The following is an 18,255-nucleotide window of genomic DNA, read 5'->3' on the forward strand; positions in this document are numbered from 1 at the left end:
TTTGCTTTGATCGACAGAGTGTTTACCACCCGTCAATCATTGCCAGCTTCTCTGACATCTCGAGCAGATGGCGAAGCTGCACGGCCACTGACACCGTTTTGGAAGCTGGACGGTAATATGGTTTCAAAAGAGACAGACAACATGTCGAGTGAAACTTGGAGGCCAGTGATGAGTCTTAAAACATGTCCATGCCAGGCCTATCTCGCTGTTCATCTCTCTTTTCAGTGTTCAGAGCAGCATGGCTTACATTAGCTGGTATTCTTGTCACCGACACTATCCCGTCAGTGTCTTATCCTATTCAATTCAGAACTAATCTCATGTTTTCGTTGAAGTGAAAAGAAAACCTTTGACATGGCCGTGGTGCCTCTCTTTGATGACTTTCTTTTGTCCACAAAGTACACTGTTGAGGCTAAAGACTAATTTATGCTTTGTCGTACGACAGTGTCGCTAATGTAAAATAACTCATTTCCCAGTCATAGTTGCCTGATAAAGTTATTTTCAATGAGCGACACCACCTTGCAACGAAGCATAAACTAGGCTTAGTCTGCTTCCAAATAAAATTAGAGCGCGACTTCCTCTGTGATTTTTGGAGCAGTCAAAGTGATGAATCAAATAGTTACAATGTATGGAAACCAGACTCACAGTCAATGGATGGATGAATCTCTTTGAAGAGGAAGGTGAGGCCAGGGAGACTCGGCCATATTGAATTTCCTTCACGCCATGTTAAGAGGGGATTGTGACTCTTTCTCTGGGGTGGAAATTGCACCGTAGCGCTGAATGAAGCCCAAAGTCTTAATAAGCAGCAGCACAAAACAGCGGATGGCCACGGCCCACAGTCTGCAGCTCTCATGTTTCAACCCCTCATTCATGGGTAAGTCTAAGGAAATTTGACCAGATGTCAAATGAAAACACCACAAAATGACAAAGGGCCCACCATTGGGACTAACTGACCGTAATGTTCATTGAGTTTTTGTTTTGTTTCTTTTTTTGAGTGGACAAGTTACTTCTATTTATTCCACACCACAACGATAGCTTAACCTTGAGAGTCACATGGCCCAAGCCTGGAGTCCATTCCACAGCAGAATCAGCCAAACCAAGCCACATTATGGCAATAATTTAGTCCTTGATGAGGCTACGAATAATTCACAACAATGAATACTGGAACTTGAAAAGATCCCAGTGCCCAAACCTAAGTGGTAGTAGCCACAGTGGCCTATAATTGCTCACTGAAGGCTGCAAGGTTAATAGTGATCTAGACAGACAATTCAAAGATACCTTACCTTGGCAGACACTCAAGGCCATGAAAGCTGTGAAGACAGACTATTGTGGTGTAAACAAAACAACTATGTTATGACCTCATGTTCAATTTTGGAAGAAGTTGGGACAAAGCCTCAAGAAATTGTAGTTTAAAGGTATATTCAGTGATTTCACTCAAAAAACCTTAGGTTTCGTTTTTGGCTGGGACCCAAAGCCTCGTCCAATCAGGATAGAGAGTCAAAAACGAAACCTAAGGTTTTTTGACCCCCAGGGGTTAACTGGGGACAGGGAGGAACTCCTTATATGGTCAGCACACTATAGTAGAGAGGATTATCACAACAAAACAAAAAAATAAGTGATATTTGAAGTGAAATCACTGAATATACCTTTAATTGCCTAAACCAAATGGCCCAAATGCACATCTGCTCACTCCCAAATCAGAAATGTAGAAACTCATAAAAATGACAATTTACAATTACAATCCCCCTAGTCAAAAACTCCTATAGTACAGTATTCTGATAGAAAAATCCTATTAACATCCTATTAGAATTTGGAACCAATCCTATTGGATCCTTTCTTATTATTGTCCTATAAGAACATCCAATAGGATTTGTTCCAAATTCTAATAGGATTTTTTAATAGGATTATAGACAAAACCTATAGGATTCTGATCCTATATCAGAATTTGGAACGAATCCTATTGGATTTGTTCTTATACACACACAGCACCCAAGCCGTGCTACTCACATTCATTACTGAGTTGACGCAACTTGACGGTGCCTGGGTTTCACTTTCAACTCATGAACTTGTGGTCCAAAGGCGAGCGCTCTACCAACTGAGCTACCCTGACCTATACTGTAATTATAGACCATATTAAATAATCCTATAGGATTCTATTGAAACTTTCAATTTTTTTTTCCCAGAGCAATTTACAGTAAGCAAGAACAACATAATACATCAAATACATAAAGTCATCAAGAATCATAAGGAAGCGAAGAAGTTAGAACCTAGCATCTGTCTAACAGTAGAAAAAACGGTACAGCAAAGGACTATAGAGTGCTATGTCTACATAAATTGCTATCTAAATTACATAAATTAAGCCTTTGCATACGCCTGGAAGGTCGGCAAGGCTAGGGCAAGTGCTACGGCAAGTACTATGGGCTAAGATGGAGTCTGAAGCATGGGTGGACATATAGTAGATGCAGTCGCATCGGGGCCCGCGGGGAGAGGGGGCCCGGTGGCCGCTCCTACCGTAGTAAACTATAAACTCTCTCTCTCTGGCTCTCTCCCCCACCGCGACTAAGACTATATTTCCTGTCAATAGTAACCAGTGTAAAATATAGTTCATTGGGAGGTAAAGGGAGACGCTTTATTGTGAAGGGCCCTTCACGGCACCCGCTGGAAAGAGTGTTTAAACTGGGCTGCTTACTGGCTGGCTCGTCTGGCTGTGCGTTACAGCTAGACGTATTTGCTCCGGTGTTGCTGACTGTGAACCGTTTTAGCGCTGCAGACTCTATAGTCGCCTGGTAAAGTGGAGTTTTTAAAAGAACCAGAACCACAGACTGAGAGAAGAGTCTGGGACGTGTGGAGTGTTTTAGTGAGCGGGGAGTGTTGTAGGGTCAGATCAGACTTTGAACATATGGGGGTGCCATACCATTCACATTCTTTTCAAATCTTTAAAATTCCACCTACAGTATGGCACAACTTATGTATGTATGTATGTACTCTATGTACTAACAACTTTGGCAGACAATAATATTACACATGTTGAACCATACAACTCATATGATTAGTGAGTTCCCACTAATGTAACATGACATTCTTGTGGTTGGAGGTTTATATCTTTGCTGAGGGTTAGACACTCACTCAAGTGACCCAAATTTTGCGGTTGGAGGTTTCTGGGTGAGTCTAGCTGGTGGTGGAGTCCTGGGAGCCTGGTTTGACAGGGTGCTGTGGCCGTCTGACCCGGGTGACATCCAGCACAGTGCTGGGGAAGGGCCGGGGCGAGGACCATATACCTGGACAAAGACACATCCCTCTTCAACAAAGAGTTACTCCAGTAGTAAAATGGTTACTTTGTAGAATTGAGATCAGCGTAACTCGGGCCATCTCAGATTAAAAGTGAGCAAACTACTGTATGTTTATGAGATCGGCTAACAAAACATCACTTAACAGTCCATTACATATTGATCACAAGTTCATAACATGTTCATAACATAAGTTCATATCATGTCTATAACCATGCATGTCTTTTAGAAAGCATTAGCGGCTTAACAGTTTCTGAAAAGTTTTTGGATCATTTCTCATGTCTGGATAGTTCAGTTGGTCGCCTTTGCACCACGAACTTCTGGGGTTGATCCCGGGCACCACCAAGTCAGCGTATGAGTAGCATGACTCAGTAAATCATGTAGCTGATGGTATGTATTGAGCTTTTATTTTTATTTTTTTAATGATTTGTTTTGTGGCTTTCGCCTTTATTATTTTTATATTGTTTATGGAGGGACAGACAGTATGCTGACAGGAAATGGGGAAAGAGGTGTTGGGAAGACATGCAGTAAAGGCCGTCGGGATCGGGAGTCGAACCCAAGGCACACTGCCAGACTGGATTACCAGCCAAGGTGCCTGGACCACTGAGCCATGGCCCAGGCCTATTGTGCATTATTGAAAAGGGGATAGACACCCTTTCTTATACTGACAATAAGCCACTCTCTGACCTACTTACTTACTTTAATGTATCCATAACTGATCTCTGTAATGTTAATGTAAAGCAATAATTCATTGATCTGTTCTGACACATTTGCGGCATGGTCCTAGTGAGTGATACATTTACTTCCCTCCCTCTTTGCTGTCTATCTTCACTTCAACCTATCAATAAAGACAGAAAAGCCTCAAATACATCTTTAAAAATCAATCAGACCCGTCTGAACGGAGCGGTGCAACAATACGTTTATTGTTATAGTTACTGTGTGTGTGTGTGTGTGTGTGTGTGTGTGTGTTAGAGGGCAGCACGGGTCCATAAAATTAGACCCGGTCCGAAACGGGATCGGTGATATCTGAACCGAACCGCTACGGATCCGAGAAACATTCTAATTGGCCGCACCCACCCGGAAACGGCCCGAAAGGATTGGATCCGGTCCCAAACGGAGCCGAGAAGGATTTGACTGTTTGGACCCGGTCCGACCAAAACGGCGCTGATCCGATCCGATATATAGTAGATCCGGACCTGTGTGTTCTCTGCAATATTATATGCTTCAACATGACATGAGACTGCTGCTCTCTATGAGCGACGTGCACCCCGCCTCTCGAGACAGAGCAGGGGAGGGTTGCAAACTTGCATAGGCTAATATTAGTGCATACCGACATTCAGAGGTGTTGACAATCACAACAAAACTGTGCCACATTTTTCCTCCGAGGTGGAAAGCCTGGTGACGCGAGGTTAGTCCCACATTGCTCATTGCATTAATATAGCCAGTGGTGTGTGTGTGTGTGTGTGGGTGTGTGTGTGTGCGCTGTCGGGATTGGGGTGAGAGAGACAGAGACAAAGCGAAAGAGAGAGAGAGAAAGAGCGAGAGAGACGGCATGTCGAGGTGCATGACAAGAACCAGCCCTCGTTGACTCTGTTCAACAGACAATATGGAATGTAATAATTACAATGCACGCATGTCTATTTTTTTAATTTATTTTTTATATATAAAGCTCGGATCGTCACAGGTAATTTCGGGTAACTGCATTTTAGACGATCCGACGGAGACCCGCGGCATTTAGGAATGGATCCGACCCTGCCGAGGGACAAGTCAATATTTTGGGTTCCGTGTGGACCCGTGCTGCCCTCTAGTTTGTGTGTCCCGTATTGGGTTACGTGTGGATCTGTGCTGCCCTCTAGTGTGTGTCCCAAGGAGGTTCACACGGCCATACTGCTCAACAGTGCCACTTTATGTCACCCAGAGATATTTCTGTACTCAAACGGACATACATACATAGGGACGGACGGACAGACACACATAGCTGTTAGTTGGAGAGGGTAGGCACCACTCAAAAAAGAGAATGTGTGATCTAAACACACAACCAAAAAGAGTGATTTTTAAAATAACTATCAGTTGTATTCTAATCATCTACAGTGTATCATGTTTTTCTCCCGTGTACTTTGTTGAGCCGGGAGAGGTTTAGAGGCTAGAGGTTTAAATGGAAGAACAATTTACCACCAGTACCGGTGGTACATTTTTACAGAATGTTGTGTTGTGATTCAAAGGAAACAAAACTCACTATTGTCCTGTGTGGTCTCCAGTGCACCTCGTCGCTTCAACAGAATCCTCTCCAGCTCTCCGCTGCCGTTTGTTGACGGTGATTCTGCCTTCAGCTGGGGGGAGGACCCCTTGAAACTCTCCTGTATTCAGTTTTCAACAAGATAACAAACTCAGTGATGAGACAGTGATGGAAAATAATCAGGTAGTCGACTATTAGACTATTTGTACATCACTTGACTTAACTTTCCTGTCTTTCAAAGTTGATGTTTTTTCGTCACTACTTACTAGTTACTTTTTCCAATGTTAACCAATGCATCACAATGCAAAGTGTTGTAAGCTTGTACATACAGCTATTTTAGGCAAATGTTTACCTACTGTATTTTTACAAAATGTTTGCCTAGTATTTTGACATGGCCAGGATACACAAAGTTAGACTGGAACATTTAATAAGTCTGTCATTCCTGCAGATGATGCAATACTAGTATACTGTGTAACCTTTTCACATATTTCTAACATATTTGTTAGAATCTTTCCCTGGTATATTTTTCACAAAATATATTTTTCAAAATCATTTTTTGATAACTTCATTAAACACTGCTTTGTGTTGAAGTTGAAGATGTTTGTGGGATGGGGACAGTGATGGGGGCTGGGACGACTGTTGGGGGAATAAACTGCTGGACCGATCATCATAAAGATGTCATGTGCACAGTGCCAGTAGGCCAAGAAAGTACCTCCACAAAATGTTTATTTTTATGTATTTAACTTTCATTTTATAATGTAGGTGAATGCCAGCTCACTCATTCTGAACTGACTTTCTTTGAGCAAAGGTTTACACATTCAGGCCCAATAAAGTTGACCCTGACCCTTTGTAACACTGTGGGATATTTCAAAACATTACACTTGTTAAACATAACTAACATAAACATATATAATTACAAGACATACTCTTGATATTGTTGCATGATGCATCAGACCGTAAAGACTCGGAAATAAAGACTCTTTTGTTGTGGCAACAAAACTGTGAAAGGGCAGCTAGACAATATGTATAGTGAAAAAAGGTGAGTTGTGGCTGTGAGGACATTTGATTGTGTGAAAGTTCCATTACCATGATTCCTTTAAGTTCCTGAATGGCAGAATTAGAGGGCAGCCTCTCCATCTGATGAAAGGAAATGAAAACAGAAAAGATGGGTTTGTTAAATAAACAGCATTTTGACACATTATACTTATTTTCCCTCATTTGGCACTTAGAGGCCTTTTATAACGGAGACGAAACATTGTACACAGGCACCAGTGCTCTCTTAAAAAAAGGGAAAAAAGACTAAATGTATCAGCACAGAATCAGTCATGTCAATTTTCCCATCTTCACATTATTGATAATTACTTCCTACAACAGGCCTAATTCTATCTAATTTTATTGAATTGTCACGGTCGAGACGCACAAAGACTAAAAGATATCTTGGGCATTTATCATGTTTTATCAAAACAGACTACACATAGATAATTGGTTACACTGATGGATTTATAAGTGCATGTACACACTGAAAGTATTGCAGAATTCACAGCATCCGGTTCGATTCCTACTGTGGGCCTATATGCACTTTAAGGTATAAACTAACAAAAGATGTAGGGGTAAATGTACAAAAAGAATGAATACCGGTTTGCTCCTACTGGGTGACTGGCCTACAGGTCGAAGGTGAACCCCCTTCTTTATCCTCTGCATCATCTCGTCCACTGCTTGCTGCTTGACATCCAGCTCTGACAGAGCAAGAGAGAGAGAACCCAAACAAGCACTCTTTTCATACTGTACCAGGCATTGAACTTAATGGGACCAATATTCAAACTCATTGTTTAGCTGCTCCACTGAAAAGAAATTTATTTGAAGGCAGTGCCTTTGCACAAGATTATTTCAAGCACATATTTATTCAAGTTCAGTTGTAATAAATGTTCACTAATATATAATTAATAGTAATATTAAGTGCACATTTTTCAGATGTTTTCTAATTAGTGTTGAGTGAAACAGTAATTACAGCAAACCACTAGATTATTTCCTAATTAATTGAATAAAATAATACTAATTAGACAATTAGACAACCTCCATTTAAAAGCTCTGTAAGGAAATGTAATTTCAGCCCCCCCCCCCCCCAAAAAAATAGAAGAAAAAGAATACCTACAATATTTAATATTTCATTTTCTTACCCACATATAACATAAAAAACAGATGGCTTTGCAATGGCATACATTGATACATAATTTGGTTTGACAATGAGAGAATTACTGATATGCACGAATACACTTCTAAATACACAAATAAAAGTATTTTAATAACTATAACTGAGCCATATTAACGCTGCATGTATGTGGGAGGTAACTGCATTCTTTAAGACTGATTTTAGACTGATAGCACTGATAACACATAATGGGAATACAATATTTGAAAAACATTTGAGCACATGTTGCTAAATTTACAATACCTTATAGTACTGTGTATACTTGTCAAGTTGTCATATTTTGTGTTGTGCTAGTTGTACAGATCACAACACCCATATTTGAGTGTGTTGAGGATAACAACATAGTGTTGTCAAGTGCCTCTATTGCACTGTGGTCGAACGTTAGCAACAAGAGAGGAAGTTATTACAGGAACAGAGGTTTGTATATTTTACCTGGGTTCTTGGTTGAGTCTTGCGTCACTAGTGGAATATCAGTACTGACGTCTCTTCTCTTCCGGATCAATGACAAAAGTGAGCTTAAAAGAGTATAAGATGAAGAATGATGTGAACAGCAACGTGCATAATGAAGACAGATTTAAGGTGGTTCGATCAACTTCAAAACTCGTGTTTAGTGACACAACTGTGTTTCAACTGGCTAGTGCATACAGGTAATTGTGACGTCCCTGGATCAAGCTTGTAGTCGTAGTGGTCGCTAGGCAGTGTCTATACGTTTCACCTTACCCCAGAGGGCTGGAAGCGGGTGCTGGGGGCAGAGGTGGAGGTGGAGGAGGAGGTGGTGGAGGAGCAGCTGGAGGGTTGGTAGCGACCTGGAGCCTCTTCTGGAGTTCCTCAACTGACCAGAGACATGATACACAAGTGACCCTCAGCAATGTCCACTTGGCCAGTGGTGGACAGTAACTAAGGGCATTGACTTGATTACTGTACCTACGTAAAAAACAAATGCTAGTATTGTAAGATGTAAATAATAAGTTTGTTTTGTGATGCTACAAAGTCTGAACAGCTGTCACCTTTTCAAAAGTAAATCAAACTTTTATGTAATCACAATCCATTATAAAGATTCCTCTTCTTTTCATAATCACAAGTAATCCCAAAACAATTATTGTCCTTGGGTTGGATAGTTGTAACTACATATTACCACTGGAGCACTTGAGATGAGATAGACAGGGAGACAGATAGAGAGATAAATGGCACATCACAATAATGAACGTAATAATGAACGCTCATTTTTACAGTCTACTACGGAACGCACTCAATGTCATGAATGAAATTAAAGATGACAGACATCCTTTTATTCACAATGTTGGATATACTCCTGTAGAGCGTTCCGTGCCCACGTGATGAGTTTGGATGAACTGCAGTCAAGCCGCTTAGTGGAGGGGAGATGACACTTTGATGACACCTGCGTCTGCGTGTCTGAGATACAGTAGCTGGTACAATTGACACCAACGAGAGCTTTACAGCCAAGCAACACGCAAATAGGCCATACAGTGTGTATGCTATGAATAATGACACACACACACACACACACACACACACACACACACACACACACACACACACACACACACACACACACACACACACGCTGTGGTCACTAGATCCACATCACCAGTGTATCAGACGAACGATCCAGCTAAAACCAAACCGACCTTAATAATGATAGGACCAGATAATCTCTCTCTCTTTTTTTCTCACTACATTTTTATCCCACGATTTTGTAACCCATTTTTGCCAATTGCCCAAGCTGTAATCTCTGCCCACCTGGGGAGAGCCGCGAACTGAGCTCATGCTTCCTTCAACGCATGAGGAGTTGGCTGGGAGGAGGAATAGGATGACTGAATGAATATCAACATCCTAATACATCCAAATACTGGGGGGTCAAATTAATTCCTGCTGTCAAAATATGACCCCCAAGTAAAAAAACACTTTGTTTGAAATAGACACTCATGCTTTCCAAGGTATGATTTGGGGTCCTAAGTATGAATACAAAACTAATATTAACATCTTAAAACAAAAATGTTGAATTGTGGGTTTGAGCTCACATGCCCTTTTGATGTAAATCAAAAGGGGGGGGGGGTAACTACCTGTCAGCGGGGAGTGTTGGCTGGGAGGAGGAGTAGGACTACTGGGATTCTATGGTCATCTTGGATGTGCCTACAGCACGTGGAAATAATAATCGACTTGGGAGCTGATCAGTTTTGCCAGACACAGAAGATTCAATCAAATCACCTCAACAGCAATAGTTAGTCTTTAATTTATTTTCACCTATGATATCGTGCTGATTAGAAGTTTCAGAGCCATAGATTGAGGTGGGGAGTGGGCTCAGATGGGGCTGTCTGTCTGTGTGAGTGAGTGAGTGAGTGAGTGAGTGAGTGAGTGAGTGAGAGAGAGAGAGAGAGAGAGAGAGAGAGAGAGAGAGAGAGAGAGAGAGATAGTGCAGTCGAATCCTAAGCCACCAAAGGTTTTCTCCTTCTCACCAGTGAAATGCAGATCCTTGACCTTCACCTCTGCCTTGGAAGACCTCTCACCATACTCCTTCTTCTCCTCTTCCAGGAGCTCAAGTTTTCTCCTCAGAGCCGTCAACTCCTTCTGAAGCTCACAGCTATTCAGCCTTTCTTCCATCTGCTTCATCTGGGGATGGCCATGTCACAAAACGCGCACGCACACACGCACGAACACACACACACACACACACACACACACACACACACACACACACACACACACACACACACACACACACACACACACACACACACACACACACACACACACACACACACACACACACACACACACACACACACACACACACACACACACACACACACACACGGTATGTACCCTCATTGTTGCAGAATGGATGGCTTGATGAAGACCTTGATATACTCTGTGTTCATGGTATTGGTGTGAAGTGGCAGTCCTGAGGTCACGTCAACATTTATCACTTCCATTCAACACAAACTACTTCTGCTCTGTTACAACATAATTCACTTTCGCACCATGTTCTTCCGTTCAAGGCAATGCGAGGAAAGTTTCTTCATAAAGTATAACACATATCATACAAAGGCAATTCAAAGTGCAGCATAACATTGTATATAACAGAAAATAAAGATTAGCCAGACAGGTACTGTATATGATAGAGAAATACATATAATATCAGAGGCATGAAATAATAACTCAGTTGAGTTGCACAATGTCAGAAATATAAACTATTATTTGTCAAAAGTATTTTATCATGAGCATATCCTTCTTCTGTTCAGCCAACATGTGGACCATACAGGGGACCCAGACACCAGTGTTTCCTAAGACTGTGTGTATCTAAAATACCATTTGTTCCCACATCGAACACAAATTAAAATAATTGCTCCTCAATTATTTGATTAATAAAAAATGTCTCACAAATAATTTCTTATCTAATAGAAGATAATGGATAGTTGCAGCCCTACAACCAACTAACCAATTACAATACAACAGTCCCTTTGGGATATTTGATCAAAACAGCCAACAGGGAGCTAACAATAATTAATGCAATGAAAAAAACGAAACTACAGCTGCAAAACGTAAATCTGGGGTTGGCTTTTACCCGTTGGCAAGAATGAAAGAAAAAAGATGATGAGGAAGAAAGACACATGGTGGTCTGTTTTCTGTTGGACTTTATGGGCTGTGTTCACAAGCATCAAGCAGCATAATACTACTCAGCATGAATTTAAAATTCAGCATTTTGCTTCAAACGACTTTGCTTCCCTTAGCTGTGCAATGTTAAACAAATGTGCAATAGAAAATTATTTGTGTTGCTCCAGTGTCCTCTCCTCCTTCAGACAATTATTTGCTTCTCTTTTTTCCATCTACCATACTTTCAAGACAAAACTGTTCGGTCGAGAATAATTTCTGAATGATATCTCTCAAGTTGCAATGGTTCGCTGCCAGTTGACATACAGTCATTTGTACCCCAACGGCAGTTCCTTTAACAGTGTTAATTGTTTTATTAAATGGAGCGATGGCTCGCTTCCACCAGGAAAGATCAGTGATCCCACTCATGTATAATTATTCTCCATCAGCACCAGAGGAGGCAGGAGGAAACCAATGTTCCATTTCTGGCAGGTCACTCCTATTGGTTCCCTGTCACAGCCCTTGTAAATACACAAGACTTTCTTCCATGCTAAATTGCTTTTTGCGAGGGAGACAGGGATGGGACAATCAATAGCGAAATACTTTTTTCTCATAAGATAAGATAATGGCTTACACCCTTTGTCAAGTCCCGTCCGTGGTTGTGCCCCTCTTCGCACCCATTGGTTGCCGTTTCGTGGTTGGACATAAATCCTCTCTCTCCATCCACTACCATTGAAATAACATATTTTTCAGTTGCTTCATATTGATATTCTGTGCACTCAATTCTTATTTTAAACTTGGTGTCAGTAAAAAGGAACATCACAAGTGCAGCATGGTGACTGGGAATGTCATGTTTGTTTTTAGTTTTTACCAAAAAAAGATGTTTAAGCAAATTCAACATAAACAAGCCTGCTGGTTAGTCAGTCAGGGAGCAATCAGAAGGCTGACGGAAGAAGGGTACCCAATAACATACGAATGACCATTCTGGTATAAGGGACGAAGGTAAAATGGAAGGTCTAATCTGGACACACCTGCTGCTCCTGCTCCAGCCTTTGTCTCTCCAGGTCTTGGGTCAGCCTGCTGACCTCGGCGAGAGCCATCTCCAAGGCCTGGCTGGGCACGGCGCTCTGCATCAGGATCTGACTCTGCCTGTTTAGCTTCTTCTGCTCCACCAGCATCTGGAGGATGACACGCACGCAGGGGTCATCGTCATGCTGGCTTGTGGTGGACATTTTGGTAAAGGACTAATAACAATGATGATGAAACGTATGTGATCTGTGCTGTGGAACATTCCTTCTCAGGCAATTTATAAGCATTATGTTTTGGATTTAATTCATTGTGACATCTATCTTATGTATAAATGCACCACGTCTCTCTATGTCTGTCTGTGTGTACGTCCGTAATGCACCGTTCGCCCCACCGACTTCAAATTTGACACGTGCGTTCCACACCCCCACAGGGAGTCTGGTCGGTCGGACCCAAGGTTGTCCAGAACCGCCACAAAAGTCCTGGGCTCTGGACAGGGCCCCTGCCCAGTGTCCATATATGGAGCTGGCCTGTTCTGACATCACAACACACCAGATTTGTGCATGCCTGACATCACAACACTCCATATTTAGGCATGCCTGACACAGAACTCCATATATGGGCATAAAAGGGACACAGACACAACTAGAACTGCACTCTGTCGAGTGCCTACTTGTCGTTGCACACAAGTAGGCCATTTCGCACAAGTACTGTCAACCGCTGCAAACTTTCAAATCTCAGCCTCTCTGTAAAACAACAAAGTCGGGTTATAAATTTGCGTCAATGGTGACGTAATTACGTTATGGTTCAACACAGGTAACGTATGTATGTAATGTTAGTTGTAAGTTGAAAAGTACTATACTGTGGTCGGCTGGGTTTTTTATGCGTATGCTCGGAGGTATATATACTGATTTTGAGTGCGACGTAATGAAGATATGTATCAATGCCGGGGTATAACTGGCTTTCGATGGTGACGTAATAAAGATAGGTCTCAGATTACATTCACCCGACACTGAAACATATCCTAATTACGTCACGATCGACAGCCAGTTATAACCCGACATTGAAACATATCTTAATTACGTCACCATCAACATATAACATATAACAACGTATACTGTATATACCTCCGAGCATACTCATAAAAAAGCCAGCACGACCACAATACTTGCGCGCTCTGCTTGCGCAAGTAATAACTGGGTGGGGCATGTATTTCCAACTTGCATCGTTCCAAGTAGGCCTGTGCCCAACGGGCACCGCTCTAGAGGCTCTGGACAGGGTCCCTGCCCAGGCTCTTGACAAGGCCCAAATTAACCAATTGATCACACCTGATCACCCCTAGATCTCCATATATGGAGCTGGCCTGTTCTGACATCACAATGATGTTCTGACATCTGCATAGACTCCGTATTTGGGCATGCCTGATAAAGAACTCCATAATTAGCATGAATGGGACACAGACGTAATAACTGGGTGGGACATACATTTCCAACTTGCATCGTTACCAAGTAGGCCAGTGCCCAACGAGCACCACTCTAGTGACAATAACAGTCGTTTTGTTGAATGCATGCATCGTTGCAGCAACGTTTAATTATAATTCTGTCTTTGTCCTGAACAGGTGCATCAGTCAATGCGGCGCTACATCAGAATGGCTACATACCAATTACTACACGGGTTGTGTTTATAACCACACCGCCGGGCAAGTTAAGTTTACTGAGGTTAAGGTTAGGGTTAGGTATAGTTTTACTGAGGTTAAGTTTATAGTTTTACTGAGGTTAAGGTTAGGGTTAGGCTGTCAATCACAGCGACTGGCCAATCACAGCGCGTCGACTGCACAACCCGTGTAGGCTTTGGTATGTCACGTCAGAATGTAATTATTGTCAGATGAGCTGATTATGTCATAGCTAGCTTTGACACAGAATTAGTGTTTGGTGCCTAAGCTGTAATGATGAGCCTGATGAAGATGATTATCATCATCTTCATGTTCTGTGGAGGACTGCAGAGTGCAGACACATCAGATTAGTAGTAAATAGTGACATATCAAATATCCCTCCAATATTGGTAAGCTTATTATCAGTAAAAAGTAAGAGAGAGAGAGAGAGAGAGAAAGACAGAGACATGTGGTTGAGAGAACTTACTTCTTTGGCAAAGTTCTCTGCCTTTGTCCTCAGATCTCTCTCCAGGTCCAAGTTGTCCAGTAAAGTCTCATACTCTTCCACGGCAAACTGAGATACTAGACAGTGATATCCCATGTTTCACAATCACAACTTTACCTCCACCTTTTCATAATTCAGTCAATATTCTAGATTGACTAGCTGAGAGCATAAAGAATATTAAATAAGAGAGAGATAGAAAATATATTTTCTAATGTAACTAATGTATTAACAATGAATATAATAACATATTTTGCTGAAAAGCAGCCGATCACATGAAGGCACATATACAGTATCACCATACTTCTTACTTCTCCGTTTAATGCTTAAACAAGCTATTGAACTTAAATAACAAGAATGCAACTGAATCTAACAGTTTAAAAGCCCTGCTAGCTGGTTCTAGAGGCCATGCTTCTTAGCCCCAACTTGACCAAAATGGTTTTCAACAGACAAACATTACCTGCGCTCTCACTACTACGGCTGCAATCTACATGAAAAACTGGCAGAAAAAGACTTGCTCGCCGCATTAATAAAAAAATAAAAAAAAATATATTTTTAATGCTCATTTACCCGGTGTATATTTAATAGATTATAAAATATCTTGAGTGCAAAGTTGATATTTTTGGCGTATGGGTGGTGCAACAGGAAAGGTCATGGGGTCACTCAAATGGTTAACGTTCATCACCTGGGGTGCAAGTTTCATAGTAATCCACCTATTATATTTAGAGATATATTGTGTTCAATTGAAAATGTTGGCCTATATGGGTGGCTACGATTCTATGACATTCCAACTAATAGGTTTCGAGATTACATGTTTGGAACCAAAGTGCTGGACTGACGGACTGGCCTGACCAAACAGACATTGCCATCTGTATTAGACCCTCTGCTAGAGGGGCTGAAAACAGCCAGTGGATTTAGCATAACTCATCATATCTGTTGCTTTAGGATGAGCTGAGACATAGTAGCAGATGTAGTCACGTAGAAGGACTGACACTGACCTCTGTTGTATTTTCCCAGGAGTTTCTTTTGTTGCATCATCTCAGCAATCAGAACGGTATTATCATGTTTCTCTTTCAGCAGCTGCAGCCATGCGAAGGGGAAAGTGGAAACTTAAACTAGCATTAACTAACACTGTCTTAAAATGGAGGCAATACATTTGAAAACTAAAGCCGTATTTACACTGTGTAACACTGTAACACACTATAGTATACTATACAGTATACACTGTATAAAATAAAATAAAAAGTCTGTTTGTACTCACATTGTCTCTGGTGTCCCGCAGCTGGTCTCTTATTGTCTCAAGATCAATGGCTGCTTGTTTTTTCTCTTCCAGTGTCAATTCCAACTTATTCCGCAACTCTGAGGCAAAAACATTTACCAGCTGTTAAGTATCCTACTGTCTATTATAATAACCCAAACCTCTAGTACTATAACATTTCTGATTTCAACCTTAGTCTATACTAGTTAGTCTAGTATAGCGTATAGATACTAAAATAATTTGCTCTCATAGCAACAGATTGCACAGAGAAGCCATGTCGTTATTTGAGCCCATCTTGTTGTTACAGGAATACAGAAAGGTAAAGTATTGATGTACAGTTGGGATCTTGGGACCACCTCGTACAGTACCTGAGATGGTGGCTTGACACTGGGTTGAGATGCAGACCTTGCTTACTTCCTGTACATCTAAACCCCCTTCATCATCATCCTCCTCCAGGCTGATCTCAGCAATGGTTTCTGGGCCCAGGTGGGAGAGAAACAGCATGCTCTTCCTCTTTAGAGAGCGATTCTGGCGGTTCAACTGGATAGGGCAGGAAGACGTTATGAGGGAGGAAGACGTTATGAGGGAGGAAGACGTTATGAGGGAGGAAGACGTTATGAGGGAGGAAGACGTTATGAGGGAGGGGGATTGGTTTTAGGGCAGCCATAGCTGAGCTATGGCTAACTGCTTCTACCACCATGCTCCTCTGTGAAGCTGAAAACGGACAAAAGGAAAACCCAGACATCAGAATAATATAATCAGAGAATTTGCTTTGGTGAATTAGTATTTTCTGTCCCGTTATACCCTGCCTATAACAGCTGTCATACATTATAAACTGACATTAACCACGTCTTGGTTGTAGCAAACATGTGGGCTTCATTTTCACATCTATTCCAAACATAGTGTTGTCTGTCTCTTATCAAACTCTAATCAACAAGTAAACATTGTACTCTATATGCAAAACGAGGAAGTGAGGTCTACCTTTCAATCACTGCATTGGCGAAGTAGTAAGCTTGTATCAAATCTAACTTGAAATGTTTTAATTACAAAAATGTAGAGATGCAGAACAAGTAAGCCAGATTATAACAATAATATGTTTTTGATGATTTTGTTTGAAAATGAAAGCAGTCACAGCCTCTTGCAATGTGATTGTTTTTCAGACAGACAGACAGACAGACAGACAGACAGACAGACACATTGCCCTTCATTGGAGCGGTGTTCACCGCTCAAAAACTGGTAGTGAAATAACTGTTACTTGAGATAACTATCTAATATCCAGGGCAGGGGCAAGTATTAACAAGGCAAAACAGCTCAGTACAGTACATGTAGCGTAAAGGCAGCTATTAATAATATAACAGCAGCACACGCACAACAATAACACTTAATTTTGCACAGCTTTACTCAAGAGGTTGCTACATTGTCCCCATACTTTTATTCAAGATGAAATAGTGCTGTCACAGAAATGGCATCAGAATATGCATCTGTATATCCTCACAAGGCCATTCACTATTAAGGCAGATGAAAGGAAAATAAGACAGCGGAGCGACAGACCAGATGAGATGCGGTACTGATCTGTGATCTGCTCATTCCTTCGGGTCTTCAATCAGCCATAGTGGCAGGAAGCATCCAAGAGCAATAATAAGGTGTGAAATAACAGACATCTTAATACATCAGCATGGGGACAGCAAGAAAAGGCACAATATCTCTCCTTTTAGAAGTAATCACAGTTTTTTGATGGGATGCATATATTTGCATTTGACATTTTGTGCAGCACTTTTCGCTTGAGAATTTGTATGTGGCATTTTCCTTTAAACTTCAATGCAATTTGATCAGTTCTATACGTATATCAAGCCTACATAAAAGTTCTGCCATCAAGGTGGCCATTTGTGTCAATTAGGAATACCACCACTAAGTAAAATACTAATGAAGCATATGGGATGGAGATGGATGCCAATTATGCATATTTCTTGTCATCTGAAGGAGGGAAAGTGTCGGGAGAAGGATAGAAAATGAAGGCCTGATAGAAAATAAAGCATTTATTAATGTCATCCTGGTGGGAGCAGATTGCAGCAATTCCATCTTTTGACGATGCCCTTCAGAGTGCATCTTTTTCTGAAATGCAATCAACAACATGGGAATCAAACTCTTTTGATAATAAGCTACAACTGATGAGAGACGTGACGTAGGTATAAAATTACATATTCATAATCAAGGCTGGTGTAGCATCAGGCTAGCACTCTCCGGAGGTCACCATTACAAAGTCACGGCCCCTCATCTCCCCTTTGATCAGACATCAACGCAAAATTGTCAAGCGTCATGCAGCGCTGCTTTCTGATTTGACTGGTTCCAAATTGGTGGCTCCCTCTATCATTACCTTTTAATTCAAAATGTGGAGAGTTAAGGAATCACATTGAACTTTCTCTCTCTTATGCAGAACAGTTGGCAGACAAAATTACGTCATTACAAGGAAATTAATA

At 41.4% G+C, this 18,255-nt stretch overlaps 1 protein-coding gene across 3 annotated transcripts in view; it reads right to left on the bottom strand.

Annotated features, from left to right (window-relative positions):
* Positions 1-18,255, bottom strand: part of shtn1 (shootin 1) — a 40,980-nt gene that overhangs the window by 9,573 nt on the left and 13,152 nt on the right. For 2 of the 3 annotated variants that reach the window (XM_083774699.1, XM_083774701.1), the window contains exons 5-16: positions 16,147-16,318; positions 15,782-15,879; positions 15,519-15,600; positions 14,506-14,600; positions 12,373-12,519; positions 10,207-10,360; positions 8,450-8,561; positions 8,162-8,244; positions 7,156-7,256; positions 6,607-6,657; positions 5,521-5,641; positions 3,013-3,275 (exon numbers count right to left, since the gene is read on the bottom strand). In XM_083774699.1, the coding sequence (XP_083630825.1) occupies positions 3,166-3,275; positions 5,521-5,641; positions 6,607-6,657; positions 7,156-7,256; positions 8,162-8,244; positions 8,450-8,561; positions 10,207-10,360; positions 12,373-12,519; positions 14,506-14,600; positions 15,519-15,600; positions 15,782-15,879; positions 16,147-16,318 (1,326 nt within the window). In that variant the 3' untranslated portion in view covers positions 3,013-3,165. Of the gene's footprint in view, positions 1-3,012; positions 3,276-5,520; positions 5,642-6,606; positions 6,658-7,155; positions 7,257-8,161; positions 8,245-8,449; positions 8,562-10,206; positions 10,361-12,372; positions 12,520-14,505; positions 14,601-15,518; positions 15,601-15,781; positions 15,880-16,146; positions 16,319-18,255 lie in introns of those variants that run through there. The other variant, XM_083774700.1, reaches the window with a different exon arrangement.

The sequence above is a fragment of the Protomyctophum parallelum genome (genome assembly GCF_964188405.1).
Source record: "Protomyctophum parallelum genome assembly, chromosome: 10".
Lineage (NCBI taxonomy): Eukaryota > Metazoa > Chordata > Actinopteri > Myctophiformes > Myctophidae > Protomyctophum > Protomyctophum parallelum.